Source organism: Gymnoscopelus microlampas (assembly GCF_963454915.1).
Source record: "Gymnoscopelus microlampas genome assembly, chromosome: 7".
NCBI lineage: Eukaryota > Metazoa > Chordata > Actinopteri > Myctophiformes > Myctophidae > Gymnoscopelus > Gymnoscopelus microlampas.
This window is the reverse complement of record NC_139944.1, coordinates 47,982,813-48,006,906: the sequence shown is the minus strand read 5'-3', so window position 1 is coordinate 48,006,906 and position 24,094 is coordinate 47,982,813. Positions and strand designations below refer to the sequence as shown.

General features: G+C 41.2%; 1 protein-coding gene across 1 annotated transcript in view; it reads left to right on the top strand.

Annotated features, from left to right (window-relative positions):
• Positions 1 to 23,737, top strand: part of tex264a (testis expressed 264, ER-phagy receptor a) — a 156,992-nt gene extending 133,255 nt beyond the window's left edge. The window contains exons 3-4 of the mRNA XM_084063448.1: positions 7,041 to 7,212; positions 22,744 to 23,737. Of these exons, the coding sequence (XP_083919574.1) occupies positions 7,041 to 7,212; positions 22,744 to 23,204 (633 nt within the window). The 3' untranslated portion in view covers positions 23,205 to 23,737. The remainder of the gene's footprint in view (positions 1 to 7,040; positions 7,213 to 22,743) is intronic.
• Positions 23,738 to 24,094: the final 357 nt, after the last annotated feature.

Below are 24,094 nucleotides of genomic sequence, written 5' to 3'. Positions count from 1 at the left end.
GAAATGAGTCCAGTGACTCTGGTTAGTCCAGGGTTGATTGTGTATGAACTTTTGACTCAAGAGTTTTACAAATGTTGGTAATTTGCCATTACCAATACATATATATATATTTTTTTAAATAAACAGCTTTTTAAAATGTATTATTTCACTAATCATAGTTATTCTATGTATTCAAAATAAATTCATCTAGCCTGGACGGCTGGCATGGTGGTCCGGGCACCTAGGCTCCAACGTAGCCTGACAGCGCATCGCAGGTTTGAGTCCCATTCCCGACGATCTTTGCTGCATGTCTCTCCCCATCTCTCTCTCTCCCTGTTTCCTGTCTGTCTCTACTGAAAACTATAAATAGAAAGGCCAAAAAGCCCCCAAAAATATCATAAAACAAATCATCCTTAATCCTCAGCTGAACTTCAGTTTTTCTTCTTCATGCCCTAGCCTTTGTGCTCTCAAAACACCAAAGGCCATGTGGCCTTGCTCTAAAGTGATGAAATTCCAGGTGCTGGTTGTGAACGAATACTATGACAGCATACTATGACAGCATGTGTGCCTTTCAGCATTCATTGGGAACATGCTTGCACTCACGCACAGACAGAGAGTATTCCAGCCTGCCGCAATGTGGCATTTTGTCAAATCCCACCTGCCACCTAAATGAGTTTGACACCTCTGTTTGAGGGTTGAAATATCCGCTCACAAGCATTGTCTGTCTACAATCACTGCTGCTATGATCACTGGATAGTCTGGGTGTGAAACGAATCCCTGTATACTGTAAATGTGCTTCATTATCACCAACTCTCCGAAGACACTAATAATTTTCACCGTAACTGCGTGTGGGTATTAGCGCTGGTGTTTGTGAATTTGCCTTTTTTTTTTTTTTTGCACTGAGGCTCATTTGCATGGAAAGGGGCCTATTTAGTACCAAATATATGCACATTAGATTATTTAGATATGCGCAAATAGCACTGTTGCACAGAGACACCATTTGCTTGGCAGACCAGTTAGTGGTACATTTCATCCCTTGCAGGTGATTTGAGAATTAGACGGTTTCTTTTAGTTTTATTTGGCAGGTTTAGCAGCCGTTAAAACTTGAGCAGTGCTGCTCTTACACCCAGTCCAAGCGGATACATTTCAAAGTGGTTTGAACCGACCAACATTGGCATCCTTACAATTCCAGAGCATGGGATTATACATATAGAATGTTGTATGCAGTAAAGCAGGGGTCTTCAACAGGGGGTCCGGCACCCCTAGGGGGTCCTCAGAGCTACTATAGGGGGTCCGCCAAATCGTTGTGTGATAGGATTGAGTTGTTTTACATTAACCACTTGAACCCTAGAATACCTTTTCTGAGGGGAACATTAGCCGAAAATAGCAGATCTACAAGCTCTCAACGCCTCGCGCTGCGAGGCGTTGAGAGCTTGTAGATCGGCTATTTTTTGGCAAAGAGGCTATAGGTGTAGAGGGAAAAAATAGCAGACTAAGTAAAAAAAAAAGAACTTTAATCTGAAACACAATTTTATACAATATAGAGTAGGGGGTCCCTGCTTCATCTTTCTCTCAGCTAGGGGGTCCTTGGCCTGAAAACGTTGAAGACCCCTGAAGTAAAGCTTAACTTAAAGACAGCGGACGTCTCTTTCTCTCTTTCCTCTCGATGCACCGGCTGTGGTTATTGCTGGTGATCAAATGAATGGGAAAGGGGAATCAGTCACCTGTCAATTAGTGTGCCTCTGAGTGAACTTCTGCTGTCTTAACTCTCTGGCTCTTTGTCTCTTATAAACACACACACACACACTCAACCCAATGAATGGATTTGTACAGAAGCTTATACTTGTTCGCTCTAACAGGATGCCCGTTATTTGGTGTGTTACACCTGGACGCTTTTGAGCTCCATTATTTCCGCTTCATCTTTATGGAGGTTGTAGCACAATGTCATTGGAAAGCAGCAGCAGAGATGTTTTAGAAGCCTGGCTGATTGAGGGGAGAGGAGGAGGTTTAGTTCGCCTCTTCTTGTTTTCTGTTGCAGATAGATACTGTACATCAGGGGTATTCAACTAGATTAGGCAGGGGGCCACAATTGTAAAATGACTTGAAGTTGGGGGCCACAAGACCGTGTTCGTCGTTAACCATTTGACCGTTTGTCATATACTGTAGGACACAACAACGGACACATGGCCATTATGGTTACTTATTAGGGCATGCTTCATACTGCATAAATGCATTTTGATATTTGAAAGGATAATTTCTGTGCCAGTCCTTTAATGCACAGGCTTTGATCTGGATATTGAGAAAATAGGAAGTAGATATTTCAGTGTGTTATGTGCATGCACAGGGCCCTGGCATGGAAGCGTCTTTGAGAGTAGTGGAGGCAGGCTGGCCAGGTGAAAGTGGTTACATGTTCGTATGAAGGAAAGGTTTTTTATTGTTTTTATGTTTTTGAGCATCCGGCTGATAAGGGCACAAGCTCTTATGATGTGTTTCAAGAACCATGAGTTGTGAGTTAGACCATTATTCAGCCAAGGACGCATTGAGGATGAATGAACCATACTGTATAAAACTTACAAGTGGATGAAAATGTAGGACATGGAAGAAGGACAAAATCCATTCAAAACTAGCTAATGTATGTAGAATGACTATTCTGTCTAATGGACAACAGCCACTTAAAACTCAGAAATAGCTACTTTCATTCCGTACAACCAACCATTTTATTTTCAAGGTAAACCAAGAACCTATCATCAGACAGTATAATACAAATAAAGTTTCAATGTGCAGATTTATTTTTATTTTTATATTACTGTATACTATAGACTGATGATTTAGACAATGGTTATTGGTTTACCTATGATCTTAGAATACTATGTCTATGCATTTGATGTATTACGTCATGTTAACCTTGCTTACTGTAAATCGCTCTGGATTAAGAGCGTCTGCTAAATGCCTGAATTGTAAATTGTACTTTGGAATATGGAATGTGTTCCAGGGGCCAAATGAAAGCTCAGCTGGGGCCGGATGTGGCCCGTGGGCCTCCAGTTGAATATCACTGCTGTACATGATATGCTACGGACGTTAGTATAGGATATATATATATTTTTAAACAGTGCGTTGTACATGGGATTAAGGTGTAAAGTGTCAACCACATAGTGGACTATGCGGTCGACATAAGGTAACATACTAAGTAGAGCGGCCGCTTGGTAACCGGAAGGTTCCCAGTTCGATCCCGGGCTCCCCCAGAGTTAGTGTCGAAGTAGTCTCGCGTAGCCAGACAACTATTCCACAATCTCTGAATGCTATATAGAGTCTGGAACTACAACTCCCCAAATCTGAGAGAGGAAACTTGCACTTCCGTTCACAAAAATATCTTTTAAAATATCTCTACATTTTATTATTTTATTTCCATTTCTGCTAAGCAGCAAGCTAAATATACTTTGTATTTATATTAGGATAAATTTGCGCGACTGTAAAGACGAAACGGAAGTGGGGAGGAGGCTTCATATCCGGTTTATATTCTAATCATGATCAGAGCTTCCGAGTCCCAGACTGTATGCCGGAAACATTTGAAAATGGTGGGAGGCAACAGTCTGGTAATGCGAGACTAGTGTCGAAGTGTCCTTGAGCAAAGACGCTGAACCCCTACTTGCCCCCCGATGAGCAGGTTGGTGCCTTGCATGGTTTCCTCCGCCATCGGTGTATGAATGTGTGTGTGAATGGGTGAATGTGTGAATGTAATGCACAATCATTGTAAAGCGCCTTGCTACATGTATATAAATGCACCATTTACCATTTACTGGCATAATCCGCAGGTACAGTAGGTCTGGTGGTTCTTAACTACGGCTGATAAACACACAGCTGCTGCTGGAAATGGTTTCGGTAGCTCGCTCAACTTATCTCTGCCAAAGTCATGTCAGGGAACGGGCGGTAACTATTATTATCTCTGACAACAACAGATTGAAACTCCAGTTTGAAGAGAAATGGCAGTTGTTTTAATTTCGCCTTCAACAGCTCTGCCTCTGGGAAAAGATACCACTGGTTTATGCACACGCACACAGAGTGAGTGAGTGGTGCTTTTCACACTGCAGTCAGTAATGTTAGTAACACACTTACGTTGATGTGTGTGTATGTGTGTGCGTGTACGTACGTACGCCATGGTGGAAAAAGTACTCACATTTTTTACTTAAGTAAAGGTTTCGATACTGCCATGTAGAAATACTCTGTTACAAGTAAAAGTCCGGAATTCAAAATGTACTCGATTAAAAGTACAAAAGTATTGGTATCAAAATATACTTAAAGTACAACAGTAAAAGTACTGATTATGCAGAATGTCCCACATTTTTGCAAGGTTTCAAATGTATAAAAATCTGTTGAAAATAGCAGATCACAACATCGCATTGCGACGCACTGTGAGCTGTGAGCTTGAAGATCTGCTATTTTCAAATGGCCTAAATATACAGAGGGCTGAACAAAATCTACAAAGTAACTAGTAACTAAAGTTTTCTAATAATTGTAGTGGAGTAAAAGTACAATATTTTCCTCTTGAGATGTAGTGGAGTTGAAGTAAAAGTATTTAAAATTGTAAATACTGAATAAAGTAAAAAATACCTCAAAACTGTATGTACTTAAGTACAGTACTTGAGTACATGTACTTAGTTACTTTACGTGTGTGTGTATTGTATTTCTCTTCTGTCTGCTCATTACCAGAGCAGGTTGTGTGTGGGGGGGGGTGGGCATCTCATTTGCATATTAGGCAGCCCTGGGAGCTGGGGCCCCGGTGTGTGTTAGCAGCCCAGGTGATTCATAGCGGCTCCTACATACTTATTTTACAAAGGATTAGATTAAAACCGATCAATCAGCTTGAGCTCGCAGCGACCCGATAGCAAATAAAGTCTGGGAGCGCCCTCCCCGCCCGCCTATAACTCCACCACCGCCTCACAATGAGAGAAAAAGGGGGCTAACACTATTTATAGACCCTCACATCGCAACCTTCACTTTTTTTCCAAGCCCTCCGTCTGACTCTCTACACCTACGGTTGCACCACACAATTGTAGCAGTATAGCTGTTGGGCACACAACATACACTGGCAGTCAATCAAGTAAATACCCTTGTACGTCTCAAGGGAAAAAGACAAAATTCTTTTGTTGACTTTAATTTATCTACCTTCATGACAGGTTGTGGCTGAGAGCCCAGCGGGTCATTTAGCCCATTAAGACCGGGAAAGAATCTGTGTCTTTGGGCTATTCAAAAATAGCAGATATACAAGCTCATAGCGCGGCACCGAGTGCCGCGCTATGAGCTTGTAGATCTGCTATTTCTTTTTTTTTTTAAATCATGAACATTTTTGCAAATCTTTATATATTTTTTTTAAAACGGAACATTTGTAACTCAAATCTTTGCTTTTGGGGGGATTCTACAAATGTCTTCTAAATCCTAACAGTTTTTTTTTTTAAACTTATGTTGTAAGCTATTGAATCAGTGGTTCTCAAACTTTTTCATGTCAAGGACCACCCAAAATGATATGTATTTGGCCGCGGACCCCCATCTCAAAAGATGTTGTTCCAGGTACCGCCCAGAAGCAAAGATTTGAGTTAAAAATGTCCGCTTTAAAAATATATATATTCAAAGATTTGAACACATTTTCATGATTTTCCAAAAATAGCAGATCTACGAGCTCACTCGGTGCCGCGCTATGAGCTTGTAGATCTGCTATTTTTCAATATTCAAAGTATAAAATAATGGTTCAAGTAGTTGTTACACAGATGTGTTCCCGGTCTTAATGGGTTAAAGAAATACGCTTGGGCTGTGTAGTAAGTCGTATACAGTCAGTCCTTTGGCCCAGCGAAATGCTCACTTCTCTCATATCTCTGGACTGGAGTATATGAAAGAAGTGCAGTAGAATTATGCAAGCCTAATGTCCTCCTTTAGAGTAAATGTGGTATAATATTTATAAACCCCCCACTTTCCTCACCCAGCACTGAATGTCGATGGAAATGCAGTGTTAATGGACTGTCATGAGCAAGAGAGAGAATGTATAGATTCATATTCTCGTGTGAAACATATAATAATATATATATTATATATATTACATTATATCATGTCAGCATGGTGAATAGCACAGTGAATACATTTGTATTGCCACATGTCTCTCTGATCTTATCTGCCCACCTGAATAACAGATCCTGTGCTGTACAGTGCTCAGAGCCTCATCCAGGCATGAGAGTAGACTCTGGTCAAAGTGTGTGAGACTTTTTGAGACACTTAAAGGAGAATTTCGGTTTTCCTACCTTTCTTATGATGTTATGATATCCTAGGACGAGTGGTACAGTAGAGACATTTCCGCCGCAGTTAAAAACCTGCGCCTATGGGCCTTGCTCTAAATCGCGTATTTTAATAGCTTTTTTTTTTTTTTTTACGGCAGAGATCTGATGTTAATAGGTTTTCCCCTGCGGCGGACCTGTTACGGAGTTATGACATTTCTGTACTGTACCACTATAGCGGTGCTCAAACTTTGTCAAGGTCCCCAAAATCGATATGCATTGGGCCGCGGACCGCCCATCTCAAAATATTTTGTTCCAGGGACCCCCAGAAGCAAAGATTTGAGTAAAATATGTTATTTTCAAAGATTTCCACAATTTTTTCACGATTTTTAAAAAATAGCAGATATACAAGCTCATAGTGCGGCACGAAGTGACGCGCTATGAGCTTGTATATCTGCTATTTTCTAATAGCCAACCAATGTGCTGTATTTATAGCTTAACTCTGTATTTATAGCTTAACTAAAATGACAGAGATGCTTTCCCCGGTCTTAATGGGTGAATGGGTGAACTTCGTTCAACATCAGCATTATACAGTAGCTTCCTGGCTATGATATTTAAGTCAATATATTGTTGATCATCTTCTTCTGGTTTCTCTGTGATCGTGGAACCGGAAGGTTTACCCTATACTGTATATATATATATATATATACCTTTTATATACTATACACGTTGCTTGTAGTACATTCAACTGAATGTGAAGCCGTTTTGATTTATTCTCTTTTTTCTTTTCTTATCTTTCAGGAGAGGAAGTTGTGTGCGTTCCCGACCATTGAGATCTGTAAGGCGGACCAGACCTACTACATGGTCCCACTGTCCCGCCAGACCGACTTCTTTGTTCCAGAGATGAGAGACGAGGTCAAAACAGAGCTCAAAGAAGAGGATTCAGATGAGGACAGAGGGACCGACATCACAGGTACACTGTTTCAGCTATAATCCTCCCCCCAAAAAAATATCTTTTTGTCTTTCTCCACAATTTAGCCATCAACCCCCCCCCCCCCCTGTGTGTATAGTCACAGCCAAGGTCTGGGGGAGGGTGTAGACCAGTGTTTCTCAAACTGTGGGCCAGATCATTTGCTTAATGTTCAAAAAGAATGTCTCACTCAACAGTAAACAAACCAACATACAGTAATAGGGTATCTGCACATTTCTAAAGTGACCATTTAAGGACTTTTAAGACCTTTTTAATACCTCTAAAATGAAAATATATATAAAAAATAAATTTAAAAAGTAATTACACAATAGAAATGGTCAAACAGTGGCCAAATCGTCAATTATTAACTAAGATAAAGGCAAACGCCTCGTGCTGCAAGGCGGTGTGAGCTTGTACCGTAGATCAGCTATTTGCACAATGTACCTGGGGGGGTGCATACGTGCGGGGGGCACACACGCAAAGCGTGTGCGCGATTTTATTTATTTTTTAACGACAGCAGCTGTATGGAGTCCTTGTATGTCTGTCTGTCTATCAGTCCCTCCTGGTACTCACAACACACTGACCACTTTCTTAACACGCTGAGGAAGGCTTGACAAGGAAATGCTATTCATTAAAAAGTACCAGAAGGTTTGTTTTTTTAACTTGAGCAGTCTTGACTTAGGCAAGATGGTCCGGTCGCCCCCGTTGTGACGGCGGGGCTGAATTTTACCCTGCGGACACACTAAACCGTTTCAATTAAGTGTAGGAATTTGGCAAGTTCCACAAAAAACAGAAGAACATGTTTTTAAGGATACTACAACTACTGAACGTCTTCGGTATTTTCTTTCCTAGATGACTGTGTTGAAAGATTTATAGATTTCAGCTCCGTTCAGAATTCAGCCCGTGTCCTCCCCGGGTTCAGAAAGAAGCACCCACACTCTCTCACTGGCCTTGTGATCGCCTGGGATGTCTTGATATACGAGACCCTGTAATTGCTCTGTCACTGCGCGTGTGTTTCTTGGAGCGCACTGTATTTTAGACCTGCTTTTTACTCTTTCAATCTCGACAGGGTCTTCAGGTTAGTGGCACGGCCACTATTGACACTTTGTCTTTGCACAATTCATTTTTGCGGGGAGAAAGCCATGTGTCCTGACAGAGGCCGAGTGTGGGCCGATGTGGGCAGAGAGAGATGAGGCCACTATACCTGCCCGTCTCGCTCATAATGTGGGCGATGTGGGCGATGTGAAAGGATCCCCGCTGTGACAGCCCTGCTAAATACCTCGCTTGAAAGACAGTAAACGCCCACGCAAGTTAGGCCTGTCATTAGGTTATGTGATCTCCTTGCATGCACTTACTGATTTTTTTAACACGTCTAGACACGGGTGAATTACATACGATACGAGCAATGCCGATCTTTCCTGAGTGACAGTAATTCTGTTGATATGGACATTAAATGTATACGAGTGTTTACAGCTTTTAATTGTTTTGTCAACACCATTGGACTGAGGCAAAGCAATCACTTCACTAGGAGAGCTTCCGATTGACATATATAGACGATAATAGGGAAGGAGTGAGGTGATGATGGCTATAAAGAACACACACACACACACACACACACACACACACACACACACACACACACACACACACACACACACACACACACACACAATATGTGAATGTTTGAGAGAGATTAGAGAAAACCTGTGATCCCATACTTACATACATACATAATACATGCTATTCCTGAATGTTATGCAATTCATGCTGAATGGTATGTTGTTTGTGTTGTTCGGGGCGGTTTGAATGCAAATAAATCATCAGTTAATTCGGAGGAAAACTCCATTGGATAAATGTGTCGGTTGTGCAGTGGGTCTTGTTGAAGTACGTACAGTACTTACAGTGTGGAACTCCATGTTAGGCTAAGAATGACATCATAGTTGATGGTGCAACAGCAGCGCATGTTCCTACTATCACTTCATCAATATGATGACACCCTTCTCCATATTTGGGCATAACTCCATATATGGGCAAAAAGACAGATGCAGACAGACAGATTTGTGTAATTTATAGATAGATAGATACAATACAATAGATAGATAGGTGCGTGCGAGTGAGTGATTAAGGGAGAGATAGGGTGCATGAGCTTGTGCAGGTGGCGATATGTGTAGAAACTGTTCTTTTGACATTTTAGTTTTTGCTTGATGCAATTGTTGTGGGACTAAAGTTGACCTTAACTCATTAAAACCGGGAACGCATCTGTGTCACTTTAGATTTCTTTGGCTGTTCAAAAATAGCAGATATACAAGCTATGAGCGTGTAGATTTGTGCAAAATCTTTGAATATATATATATAATACAAACAGTTTAAAAATATATATACAGTATGTTGCTATATCAGTGGTGCTCCAACTATTCCATGTCAAGGACCCAGAACATTATATGTAATTGGCCTTGGACCCCAATCTAAAAATATGTTGTTCCAGGGACCCCCGGCCCAGAAGCACATATCGGAGTTAAAAAATGTTCGCTTTAAAACACATACAAATATTCAAAGATTTGCACACATTTTTGATTTTTCAAGCTCATAGCGCGGCTCTCGGTGCCGTGCTATGAGCTTGTATACTGTATCTGCTATATTTTTGAATAGCCAAAGAAATCTAAAATGACACAGATGCGTTCCCGGATTGAATGCATAATGACAGTTGGATCGGTAAGCAGTGCTGAGCTCTGTGTGACAACCATGGAAATCAATCTGGTGGTTGTGCCCAGGTTGGCTCATTCTTACCCCATTGAGACCTGAAGCCGATTCTACATGTCTCCTAAATCCCAACAGTATTCTGAAAAACGTATGTTTCTATATCAGTGGTGCTCAATCTTTTTCATGTGAAGGACCCCCAAAATGATATGTATTTGGCTGCGGACCCCCATCAAAATATCTTGTTCCAGGGACCCCCCAGAAGCAAAGACTTGAGTTAAAAATGTTCGCTTTAAAAATATATATATTCAAAGATTTGCACACATTTTCACGATTTTTCAGAAATAGCAGATCTACAAGCTCGTAGCGCGGCACTCGGTGCCGCGCTATGAGCTTGTATATCTGCTATTTTTGAATAGCCCAAAGTGTAAAATAATGCTTTTTAGCTCAAATCTAAAAATGACACGGTTCCAGGTCTTAATGGGTTAAGGTACGGTATGCATTGAGTGCAGTGAACTAATTTAAAAAATATATAAACACATGTCCTGCTCTGATCAGCATACGATAAGGAGTACTGTACATTCATCTTTTGATGACACCAAATGTGCATGTGAGGTACAAAATGTCAAAATAGACACGCAGGCTTTGTTTTTACGCCAACTTCATCCTGCCACCACAGTAACACACGTTAAGAGGATTTAGCCTTTATATTGTCTTTACCACCTGATCTCAGAGAGACCCATTATGGTGTGTCCTTGTGTAAGGAGGTGTTTTTACATGTCCACGGTTAATTTGATTACCCGTTTAAGCCATTTACTTTAACCCATTAAGACCTGGAACGCATCTGTGTCACTTCTTGATTTGAGCTAAAAAAAACACATTATTTTACATTTCTTTGGCTATTCAAAAATAGCAGATATACAAGCTCATAGCGCGGCACCGAGTGCCGCGCTATGAGCTTGTAGATCTGCTATTTTTGAAAAATCGTGAAAATGTGTGCAAATATTTGAATATAATATTGTTTTAAAGCGAACATTTTTAACTAAAATCTTTGCTTCTGGGGGGGTCCCTTCAACAACATATTTTGAGATGGGGGGTCGGCGGCCAAATACATATCATTTTGAGGGGCCTTGACATGAAAAAGTTTAAGAACCACAGACATAGTAACATACGTTTTTTTCAAAAAACTGCTTTTAGAAGACATTCTAAAAACAGACATTTTATAGAATCGGCTTCAGGCCTTAATGGGTTAATACGAGATGTCGCAGCCCACACACACACACACACACACACACACACACACACACACACACACACACACACACACACACACACACACACACACACACACACACACACACACACACACACACACACACAAAACTCAATCCGCTCTCAAAACCTGCTATTAGGATTTCATACTAGGATGCTTTATTTATTTAGAGCAGTGTGGAGAGACAGGATGCCAAGGACAGAGAGGGGTGAAGACATGCAAACGTCTCCATCTGGAATAGAACAAGGAACATTGTGTTTATGTGTACCAGTGGTTTTCAACCCTTTTCATATCAAGGTCCATTATTTATTTGGCATTTGAGCCACGGACCACCGTTTGATGAGATTTAGCCTCTCAGACTCCGAAACTCTGTATTGATGTTGGTACCATAGGAGAGATAACAGGCAAACGTTGATCAAAAGAACAATTCTTCTACATTCTCTAATTGTGTAGACCAGGGGTCTTCAACGTTTTCAGCCCAAGGACCCCCTAGCTGAGAGAGAGTTGAAGCAGGGACCCCCTCTATATTGTATAAAATTGTGTTTTAGATTCAACTTTTTTTGTTTACTTTACTGTTCTTTTTCCCCTCTACATCTATACCTCTTTGCCAAAAATAGCAGATCTACAAGCTCACAACGCCTCGCAGCGCGAGGCGTTGTGAGCTTGTAGATCTGCTATTTTTGGCTAAAGTTCTCTTCAGAAAAGGGATGCTAGGGTTCAAGTGGTTAAAGGGGAAATCCACCCATTTTCAATATTTAACTATGTCATTAATATAGCATAAAGGAGTTGTGTGGAAATAAGAAAAAAGTTCCCCCCTTTCTGTGTTGCCTTGAACTGGAGGATTACCACATGATGAGTCATCATGTTGTAATTTGCAATGTTAAACCCACAATCAATCCTCCAGTTCAAGGCAACACAGAAAGGGGGGAACTTTTTTCTTATTTCCACACTCCTTTATGCTATATTAATGACATAGTTAAATATTGAAAATGGGTGGATTTCCCCTTTAAGGTAAAAAAAATAAATCATATCACACAAAGATTTGGCAGACCCCCTGTAGTAACTCTGAGAACCCCCTAGGGGTCCCGGACCCCCTGTTGAAGACCCCTGGTGTAGACTCATTTTACACTCTCAAGAGTTAAAGATCTATGAGGGTCCATTTGGTTACCAACTCTCCATCATTTAGCTGGGGACCACCTGGAACCCTCTCTCCCGGACCACTGGTTGAGAACCACTGATGTGGACGACGAATTTTCGGTCAGCTACCGGAGTATCCCCTGAGATGACTGGATGAGCAAGAGGCAGTGGTACTCAACCTGTGGGTTACATGATTTGGGGGGAGGGAGGGGGGGGGGGGGGGGTGTCCAGATGACAGTAAAGTGACTATGTAAGGACTTTTAAGATCTTTTTAATACATTTTTTTTTACTTTAAAAAAGACCATTACTGCATCAAAAGTAATCAACAAACTATACTATAAAAACTGGTCAAACATTGGCCAAATTGTTAAATAATATAAGAAAGAGGCAAAAATTGTGAAAATAGCAGATCTACAAGCTCACAACGCCTCGCATTGCGAGGCGTCGTGAGCTATTTTCACAATATGTATCTGTTGAACAGAGTCAAACTAAACGTAATGGCTCAACTCCTACAATTCCAAGTGCTTGTCAGGGTGGGGGGTCCCCTGTTCAAATATGATTCTCTTGGAGGGTCCCCTGTTCAAATATGATTATTTTGGAGGGTCCCCTGTTCAAATATGATTATTAATTGGGGGGTCACGGCCTGAAAAGGTTGTGAACCACTGAGCAAGCGGATGGGTTGTACATTGTGTACGTAGTAAATCTGCTATTGTAATGGTGTCTCCTGACCCGTGTGTTTGATTCTAATTGCGCTATAATTAAACACAGTAAAACGTTATCTTCTGTGTCTATAATTGGAGGATAATTGCAGGTGATATTTCTCTGCCAATGGCAGTGGAATATAACAAGTGGGTAGAGATTGATATCAGATGTGCTGTTAGCTGCAACCAGGGCTTCCGTTCCATGTATTACATAATAACATAAACATACTGAAAGAAAGTGGACTAGATTGAGGTGTTGTAAAGATGATCCAGGAGGAATAGGATGTGAATTTGTTAAAGGGATAGTTCACCCGCAAAATGACTTTCTCCCCTATCGATTAGTCACTCCATGGAGACTTGAATTCATGGATATTGTTTTGTTTTTATCACATTCCTAAGCCAATAATTTGATGACCTGCAGTGGTTCCGGTAGGAGACACAAAAAGTCTCCTTTGAGACACAAGGAGTCTCCTATTTGCATTATATATTGCAAATGTATAATGCCAGTACCTTGCTCAAGGGCAATGCATGTGTTTTTGATGTGGGAATAAAACCAGAGTACCTGGGGGAAATGCATGTATGAAAACATGGGAAGAACACGCAAACTCACACACAGAAAGGCCCTCTGCCGAGGTTTCGAACCCAGGACCGTCTTGCTGTGAGGCAACATTGTAGAATAAACACAACATTGTTCTTTGACAGCTTCCCCAACGGAGAATTCTGTCCCTAAAATACAGCAAACTAGGTCTTCATAATGACCAGTGCCTCCCAGCTTCATTTTGGGTATATATTAGGGGTGTGCCGATACACTAATTTCACGAAACGATACGATACGATATTTGGCTCACAACTTCGATACGATTTCGATACGATACGATATGCACTTTTTTTATTATGAAAATATATGGAGGAGAAAAAAAGAAAATGCAAACAAATAATTCTGTTTTTGCATTATTCAGACATGCAAACTTGTAGCTTTTCAGCTACAATAGCCGTTTTGAATCCAAATAGTATGACACCTGACCCGAAAAAAAAAACATGTTGTCACTCTTTTCACTTCGGGGCCGTTTGCATGCCTGATTATTATGATTGTAAAAAAAAAAAAATTTTTTTTTCAAAAACGATATTTTTTTTTCCCAAAACGATACATATCGTCGCGAAAACGTATCGCGATATATCGCGGGACGATATATCGGCACACCCCTAGTATATATGAATGAGAATAACGGTTTATTATGTTCTTTTCTCTCTTTTTTTTTTACTCCCATTTTTAACATCCTGTCACATTTCAAGTCTTGTCCCCTCCCGCTCTTTAAACCATTAAGACCGGCAACGCATTAGTGTCATTTTAGATTTTAGCTATAGCCATTATTATATACTTTGGCTATTCAAAAATAGCAGATATACAAGCTCATAGTGCGGCACCGAGTGCCGCACTATGAGCTTGTAGATCTGCTATTTTTGAAAAATCATGAAAATGTGTGCAAATCTTTGAATATATGTATATTTTTTAAAGTGAACATTTGTAACTCAAATCTTTACTTTTGGGGGTCCCTGGAACAACATATTTGGATGGGCGTCGGCGGCCAAAAACATATAATTTTGGGGGTCCTTGACAAGAAAAAGTTTAAGCACCACTATATAGCAACAATAGTTTTTCAGAAGAATTAAGACATTGTTGAGACATTTGACAGTTACATACAGTATGTTCGTTTAAAAAATATATATATTCAAAGATTTGCACATTTTCACGATTTAAAAAGAAAAAATAGGAGATCTACAAGCTCATAGCGTGGCACTCGGTGCCGCGCTATGAGCTTGTATATCTGCTATTTTTGAATAGCCAAAGAAATCTTAAAATGACACACCAATGCGTTCCCGGTCTTAATGGGTTAAAACACAGCATGCCTTCGTCCTGTCTGTCGCTAATTACCTCCTTAAAAAACCCTCTTCTCCTTTTTCCAAACACAGTTTGACGAACAAGACCTTGATTCTCTTGCTAATAATCCCAATGGGCCCAATTTAGCAACTAATTGAGTCAAATGTTATCTACAGTAAAAGACGTCAAGAAGCATAGCTGGCTCCAGCGGGGCGGCGTTTTCCCATGCAATGTATTCCCAGTTTTGGATGACTAATAATGGTCCAGTTTTATCTGAAGCTCTTCCTTGGGGAGGGGGGACTGTCCAGCCTAAGACTAAGTAGGCACATAATTGTTTCCACAAACCTGCTTGTATTATACTAGAAGTTCGGGCCGCTACGCGGCCCGAACGTCTAGCGTGACGCGTCGTTCACTTTGCAGTGCCACCTTACAGGCACCTCACAGTGTGAGAGAGAGTTTTGTGCTCTCCTAAATCCACGGCAGGCTTTGAAAGTACCCACTTCAGAAAGAGGTGACGTGCATCACCTCTCCAATGACCAAAACCCACTATGGAAGCCGTCGAACTGGTGCGATCTGACGGCATCCTAGAATTTATAGGTAGGATGTGATGTCATGCGTGATGTCATGCTGTCGTGAGATTACGTCACACTGGCGTTGTGTCCATATTATGTCAGATCGTGATGTCAGATTACGTCACACTGGCGTGATGTCAGATTACGTCACACTGGCCACATACAACGTTAGTACAAACTGACAACCGACATGGCGCAGGATTCAAATTGTATATATAGATAGATACCTTGCTCGCGTTGTCTTTCTGTTTTGTATGAGAAGCTGTACGACCACACATTAAACTCCACAATGTTAGTTAACCTCTGACCCGTAAGGGTCACGCTCTCAGAGTTAGCTGCATGTTCGCTACTGTACGCTCTACAACAGGGGTCTTCAACAGGGGGTCTGGGATCTCCAGGGGGTCCTCAGAGTAATTACAGGGGGTCCGCCAAATCTTTGTGTGATGGGGAGTATTAGCCGAAAATAGCAGATCCACAAGCTCACAACGCCTCGCAGTGTGAGCTTGTAGATCGGCTATTTTCAGCAAGTTGCTGTAGAGGGAAAAAGGGCAGACCAAGTACAGGGCCAACGGTCAAGTTGACTAAATATTGAGGGTTTAAGTATCTGATAATACACATTAGAATGAGTTCAATTAACTATAAAAAAAAGTTTAATCTGCAACACAATTTTATACAATATGTAGTGGGGGTCCCTGCTTCATCTCTCTCTCAGTTAGGGGGTCCTCAGTTAGGGGGACCCCTGCTCTACAACACTAAATATCCAAGGCGAAAATATCGCCGTAGATCTACAAGCTCACAACGCGTTGCGCTGCGACATGTTTTTGAGCTTATACAGTAGTTCAGCTATTTCCAGTGCATGCTCTCCCCAGAAAAGGCACGCGAGAGTTCACATGGTTAAATTAACATTTAACATCCAGATTTTATTTTCTATAAAACACAACAATCAACTAATTTGTCCCCCGCATATCCTGTGATGTACGATAGTGATGCTAACATTGTATTCACACTCCATTGCACACTGGAGCGATTTCCCTTGAAGGCCATCCCTGATGACTGTTTGGCTTCGTTCGGACCTGCTGACGAACTAATTAACAGGATGTTTCTCAGTCCATTATTAAACAGCCTTAATGACTTCTCCCGCATATACTGTATGATGATCTATTGCAGACAGGATCAGATCTGTTGAATCCATGACTTGATAATTAGATGGCTGGGTGATGTGAGATCTGAACGGAGGGAAGGGGAAGGATTGACCTCAGCGAGGAGCCTGGAGACTCTCAGTGTTTATTGTATTGTTGATCCCAGATGGCACGGTAAGTGCAAACATCTAACTGGTGTGTTGGATGAGTTTTGTTTTGGGTGTGAAGGTAACAGAGGAAATCATATTATGTGTTAGACTCTCGTGGGATAGAAGCCTACGATAAGTTATTTCCACCCCATGTAGATCTATAATAATACTACTCTTCTGCTATAGAATTGAGAAATCCCTTTGTCTGTCGTCTTCTCCTCAACGGGTTTGGAAGAGCTGTAGACTGTTTATTTACGATTATTTGTATTTATTGTATGCTTAAGCATGCTTAAGTTCCAGGGGGTCCCCAGCTAAATGATGGACAGGGACCAAATGGACCCTTATGGGTCTGTAACTCTGAGAGTGTAACAAATGGAACCAAATGGACCCGTTAGGGTCCATTTGGTTCCATTTGTACACTCTCAGAGTTAAATTAACATTGATTTTACAATATGAATTGGGGTCCCAGAGATAGAGATGCCATTAAATGGGGTCCGTAGCCTAATGCATGTCAGACTGGGGGTCCTTGAAATTAAAATGGTTGAGAATCACTGCTAGAGAGCCGTGAACATCTTCTATTATGGGGGGTCCCTGGCTTATCTTTTCAAATGGGGGTCCGCGGGCTAATAAGTGTCTATTTGGGGGTCCTTTGTTCACAGACATTTTGGACCTCAGTTATTGAGAACACGTCAGAACTCCCTCGGCAACCAGTACTACCAAAGTATAGGACTTGGGCAGTACAGGATTGGTCAATCAATCTGCACATGTGCATTGAGAATTGGCATAGGCAGGGACAGTGGCGATTTTATAGGGGGGGCACTTGCACCCCCCTGTTTGTCCAGCCCAGTTCTATTGATTAATCAAAAAAAATGCTTTTGATTAACCATAGTCCATGGTTAATCAGTCTGAACTGTGTTTTAGGGAATAAGTTGCTGCTGCCAGCCGTTCTCTGGTGTGGGATCATCTATATCTTGCTTAAGACATTGTTTCCAAATATTTGCTTGTAGGGTTAGACCTCTTCAAAATGTTCTGCGAGCTACAGTATGTTTGTCAGGAAGAAGACACAATCTTTATTAACCTTCCGTTGACACATTAATACAGCAATCTGTTGATTACAGTGAGGCTAGGACACTGCGAGTAGGATACTTTGTTTGTTGTCTTTGACCAAAAATGCCTCTGTAGATCACTGTAGATCACTGTGGATCACTGTAGATCACTGTAGATCACTGTAGATCACTGTAGATCACTGTAGATCAAACAGGGAACTGTCCAGCTGTCTACTCTCTCTTGGCACAGTTCAGGGAACAGCTGTAGTACGTGACCATTCTTTCTCCGTTCTCCTCCTCCTGAGACAGATCAGTGCCCTATATTACTTATATTGGTCTACCGACACCCACAATGATCATTGTATTCATCTGCTATGCTTATTTCCACTAATTTGTTCATATATACAAATGATGTAATTAAATGGGCACAGAATTGGATTCTACAGGACAAATTACCTTGGGATCAATTTGTTTTCTTGTTTTCCGTCAAGAAATCGTCATAATTGATATGCAAAATATTTTTTTCATGGCCATATTTGCTTATTACAAAAACAAATAGCAGTTTATTGGGATATTTACTGCTTCAGAAGTGGTCATATATATAGGAATAACAATATTTATAAAAATAAGTACTTGACCGTGTGTTTGTTTTGAGTCGTTACATTATTATGCATAACATATGCTTAGTAACTAACATAAACATACCCAATGGTTACACTGTAAAAATCTGAATGAGATAGAATCTTCATTCTTTTACCAGGAAACCACCAAAACGCTTGTTGGAGTTGGATGGCCTCTACTCATTATTTCTGCTGGTTTATTCAAATATCCAAATATTCAGTCAGGGATTGACGAGGAAGATTTTTCCGTATTCCCAAATGTAAGATGTTTATTAGCAAGTCTACACATAGTTGTGGCACTGGGCTATAGGATCTGTAGCTGCGGTCCCAAAGCATCTTTTTGTTGGTTGGTTGACAGGGAAACATCACGACCAACGCTCTGACATCTCAACCTAAAAAGTGAAGAATCATTGTCATGCTTTGGTGCAGATCAGATCAGTACACAGCACACACTGGCGGGAACCTTTATGTACCGTTACTTAGTTACACGGTACAGTATCTGTGGTCGTGGCAGACAGCAGAAACTGTGCCGAAATTCAGCTGAGCTCATGCATTAGAAAGTTGTTTTTGTCATTGAAATGTGGGAACGATTCAGTAATACATGCAGCTTGGTTAGTTGTAGGGTGCTCATGTCGCATGGAGACAGAAATCCAACGTTTCTGGGGCGACCTGATAAAAAATAAATCTAAATCTAAAATGTCTATGAGTGATTAATTGTACATTGTAGGTTAGAGGTCAGGCGTGTTCCTCACTTGGTATCACACAGTTAACCCATTAAAACCGAGAACGCGCCTGTGTAACCACTTAAACCATTATTTTATACTTAGTGTCTTGTCAAAAATAGCAGATCTACAAGCTCGTAGCGCTATGAGCTTGTAGATCTGCTATCTTTTTTAAAATAGTGAACATTTGGTGCAAATATTTGAATATTTATATTTTATAAAGCGAACATTTTGAACTCAAATCTTTGCCTCTGGGGGGGTCCCTGGAACAACATATTTTGAGATGGGGGTCCGCGGCCAAATACATATTATTCTGGGGGGCCCTTGACATGAAAAAGTTTGAGAACCACTGATTATAGCAACATTTAGAAGCATGGATTTAGAAGATGTTTGTAGAATCACCAGAAGCAAAGATTTGAGTAACAAATGTTCGCTTTAAAAAATATATATCCAAAGATTGGCACAAATTGTCACGATTTTTAAAAAAAATAGCAGATCTATGTGAGCTTGTATATCTGCTATTTTTGAATAACCAAAGTATAAGATAATGGTTAAAGTGGTTAAAATCTGAAATGTCAGATGCTTTCCCGGTCTTAATGGGTTAATTTATTGTTGCCAGTGTTTTATATTAAAAGGGAATTCAACCTTGGAGAAGTGGCTGCGTGTGAGTGATGGTCAGAGTGGGCGTCTTAGGTGTCGGCTGTCTCTGTCATCAATCAAACCTGAAAAGGTCTGATATCTCGTTCGACTGTTTTGTCCAATCTCTGCAGACCCGACAGCTAGTTGTGCTGCCTGCAGTATGTTAATTTATAACGTTACACTGGGATATGCAGCGAAGGTCTCTGGGTGACAAAAGAACTCATTCATGAAGTGAATCTTGTCTATTATTTGGTTCGTTTGTGCCATGATGGCATGATGGGTGTACATTTGAGCACAGTTTCCATGCATGTCCAATGGGAGACTAATTGTTTTGGCACATTAACCCATTAAGACCTGAGGCTGATTCTAAAAATGTCTTCTAAATCCTAACAGTTTTCTGAAAAAAGTATATGTATATGGCTGCCGCCGACCCCCATCTCAAAATGTTTTGTTCCAGGGACCCCCAGAAGCAAAGATTTGAGTAAAAAATGTTCCCTTTTTTTTTACGGGTTAATGCATTGCATTGCATGCCCTTGCTGGATTCAAGCAGGCTGCCACCAACACACACACACACACACACACACACACACACACACACACACACACACACACACACACACACACACACACACACACAGAGAGATTATGGATTATGAATGGCTTTTTAATGATTTAGAATCAGTGATCATAGACCAATCAGACTGAGCTCATAATTATTCTGAAAGCATTAACAAGCTGATCATGTATGTAGTTGATTGAGTAAATCTCCATCACATTAAGCTAATGGCCCATCTTCTTGATATTTTCACATGCACACATAGCAACAGTAACAGTATAGTATTTTTTGCACACACACTCCCAGTAGACGAAGGAAAAACCTCAAAGTCGCATTTTTTTAAATTGGCCTCATGGTGGCGCTATAACAGGGCCCTTCACCTTTTGGCCTATAACTCTTGAACCGTAGATCGTAGTCAAAAACAAATTTTTCCTGGATTCGTTGGAGCATGACGCAACTCCCCATCAAAATGATAGATGGATGGAGCTTGCACAATAGCTAATTTCACCCACTGTTTTACACGTGTAAACCTGTGATGTGACAATAATGATGATTTGGATTCGGATTCTGATAAGGCCACGCCCATTTCTGTCTGACAAGACTTTCTGCCATTTCGTGTTTTCTTCAAAACACACTTTTTGCTACTCCGGTAGTAGCAATCGATACGTATTACTGTATCTCTGGGGTCATGTGATGAAGATGCACTGTATCAGTTAGACTTTTCAGATTCCATTCCAATTGGCTGTGACTGCCTTCCAAATTCCTGGGCAACTGAGCCTAGCAGAGACCTGCGCTCAAAGGAGCGCACTTTTCTAATTGGAGTTAATAATCATTATAGTATTGATATTATTGAAACTGATGTTCAATTTTACATTAGTATCAGTTTCACTCTGTGGTTTTTGAAAAGGAGTACATGATTAGAAGTGTATATACAGTATGTCAGTAATATTTAGCATGCTACAGTAGCCTACATTGTTGTGTATAAACCTCAACAGTATCCATTATGTGGATATGCAAACATATTAATCTTAACCGTGTGAAAAAGCTAATATATGCAAACATATGTTGTGGTCAGAGGATGGACATCACTGCCATCATAATGTGATAAATTGTCTTGCACATTTTCACACTCCATCTGTTTTTATTTCTCATACCATGTTTATTTCCTTTCCAGTTATGCACTTTAATATAACCATAGCCTCATAGCAGTGAGTCATTTACCCTTTAAAACTAGATTAGATGAGGGTTGAATTAGATGAGGGTATTAGTTTGCGGTAATGACCATGAAACAACAAAGTAATGATGTGATTTCAGCTTGTGAAAGAGCTTGAGGTGTCAAAGCAAGATCTTGAGTGTTAATTCAACATTTCTGAGAGTGTAAAACGTTTTGCACTCTCAAAGTTTAATGAACACTCAGGATTATACTATGTTGTACATCAGCCTGTAGATTTAGAGTTATGTTTAATTAGAATAAGATTCAGGTTGAAGTTAGGATTAGGGATGCAAATTATCGATAAATTCATTAATTGATAAGCAGTGTTTTTAGGACCAAAAGGAACATTTTTGTTCGACATAATTGCCTTGATGTATATAACATTAATGAGCGTCAACGAGCATCAGCTGGACACAGACACACACCTCCCCTCTGCAGTGCTCTATGGAGTCTGTCTCGCTTGTAGATTTTTTTCTTGTAGATTGTAGATTTTTTTCAGTGCGTGACTGAGTAGAACTTCAGGCTTTAGTTTACGGTAAAAAAAAACGTGTCTGTGATGTCCTATCTTATATGGTATTCTATACTGTACTAGTGCTGACCTGCTCAAAGTGCCAACAATGACATAAAAAAGACGGTGAAGCTGCATTCTGCTTCTACGGCCCGACGGTGTGGAATAAACTCCCATTACACCTAAGACAGGCAGCTTCTGTAGATAGCTTTAAAGCACCTATTTCTTCGCTCTTACTTTTAGTTGATTTTTAAATCTCTGTGTTATTATTCATGTCCTCACGGTTTTTGCCTGATTCACTGCCTTTATTTTCGGTACTTTTTCTGTCATTGTATTCTTGCTCTGTAAAGCACTTTGAGCTGCATTTCATGTCATGAAAGTTGTATACAAATAAAGTTTATTATTATTACTACTTTGTGTGTGTCCGTGATGTCCTACAGGTGCAGACTCCCACAGTGACGTAACACTATGGTGTGTGTGTGTGTGTGTGTGTGTGTGTGTGTGTGTGTGTGTGTGTGTGTGTGTGTGTGTGTGTGTGTGTGTGTGTGTGTGTGTGTGTGTGTGTGTGTGTGTGTGTGTGTGTGTGTGTGTGTGTGTGTGTGCGTGCGTGCGTGCGTGCGTGCGTGCGTGCGTGCGTGCGTGCGTGCGTGTGCGTGCGTGTCTCTGCGCGTGACGCCCCACAGGTGCAGACTCTCACAGTGACGGCAGCTCGGTGAGCGGCGGCGCGCCCTGGGACAGCCGGGAGACGTCTCTGGCCGCGTCCACGGCCGCCTCCCTGGCCTCCTCGCTGCCCCTGAGAGACCTGGGGGACGGCGAGGAGGACGGCGAGCACCCCTCCATGCAGCACAGAGAGCACGGCGGGGCCGACCGGGGCTCAGACGAGTCCGTGGGCAGCGGCTCGTCCTTCGAGGAGCTGGACATGGAACCTGTGGAGGGTCTGCCGGTGGAGGAGGAGGAGGAGGAGGGGGGTCCGGTGGAGGAGAAGGTGGGGGGCGAGAGAGGGACGGAACCAGAGGGGAACCCGGCTGCTGCAGCAACAACGACGGAGGAGGACAAGGTCATAGAACCGCTGGTGGTGGAGCCGCCGAGGCCGGAGGAGATCAAGGCCCTGGGGGGAGGGGAGGGGGAGGTGGAGGAGGAGTAGGAGCTGGGATGATCATGAAGGGATGAGGAGGGTCGTCATGAAGGCCGTTGGCCTCCAGAGTTCTCCGGTTTGTTGCTGTTTGTTGGTTGTCAGTCGTGTAGTTCTTTTTTTTTTTTAAGGGTGGATCTTTTAATTACACAGAAAAATGGTGAGTGTTCATTTAACTCTGGGCCGTGCCCTGAGTTAACCTCATTTAGACCGGGAAAGAATCTGTGTCATGTTTTAGATTTCTTTGGGCTATTCAAAAATAGCAGATATACAAGCTACGAGCTTGTAGATATGCATTTTTTTTTTTTTATCTTGAATTCTTTTGCAAATCTTTGAATATATATACATTTTTAAAGCAAACATTTGTAACTCATATCTTTGCTTCTGGGGATTCTACAAATGTCTACTAACTCCTAAACGTTTTTTTTTTTTTTTTTACTTATGTTCAGTGGTTCAGTGGTTCTCAAACTTTTTTCATGTCAAGGACCCCCAAAATTATGTGTATTTGGCCGTGGACCCCCATCTCAAAATGTTTTGTTTGCTTTACAAATCTTATATATATTTATATAAGATTTGCCAAAAAAAAACCCGATTTGAAATAAAATAGCAGATCTACAAGCTCATAGCGCAGCACTCTGTGCCGTGCTATGAGTTTGTAGATCTGCTATTTTTGAATAGCCAAATAAATCTTAAAATGACACAGATGCGTCCCCCCGGTTTTAATGAGTTACATGAACGTTCCAGATCAAGCTGTGTTACACGCCATGACCGACATATTGCCATATTTCTGGGCCTTTCAATACTCTTGGTTGAAACCTATTACTGTACTTGTTCATCCCTCTTGTCATCAAAATATCAATATTTTCTCCTTAGAATGGTGGAACTGAAGAAACAAGGCAACC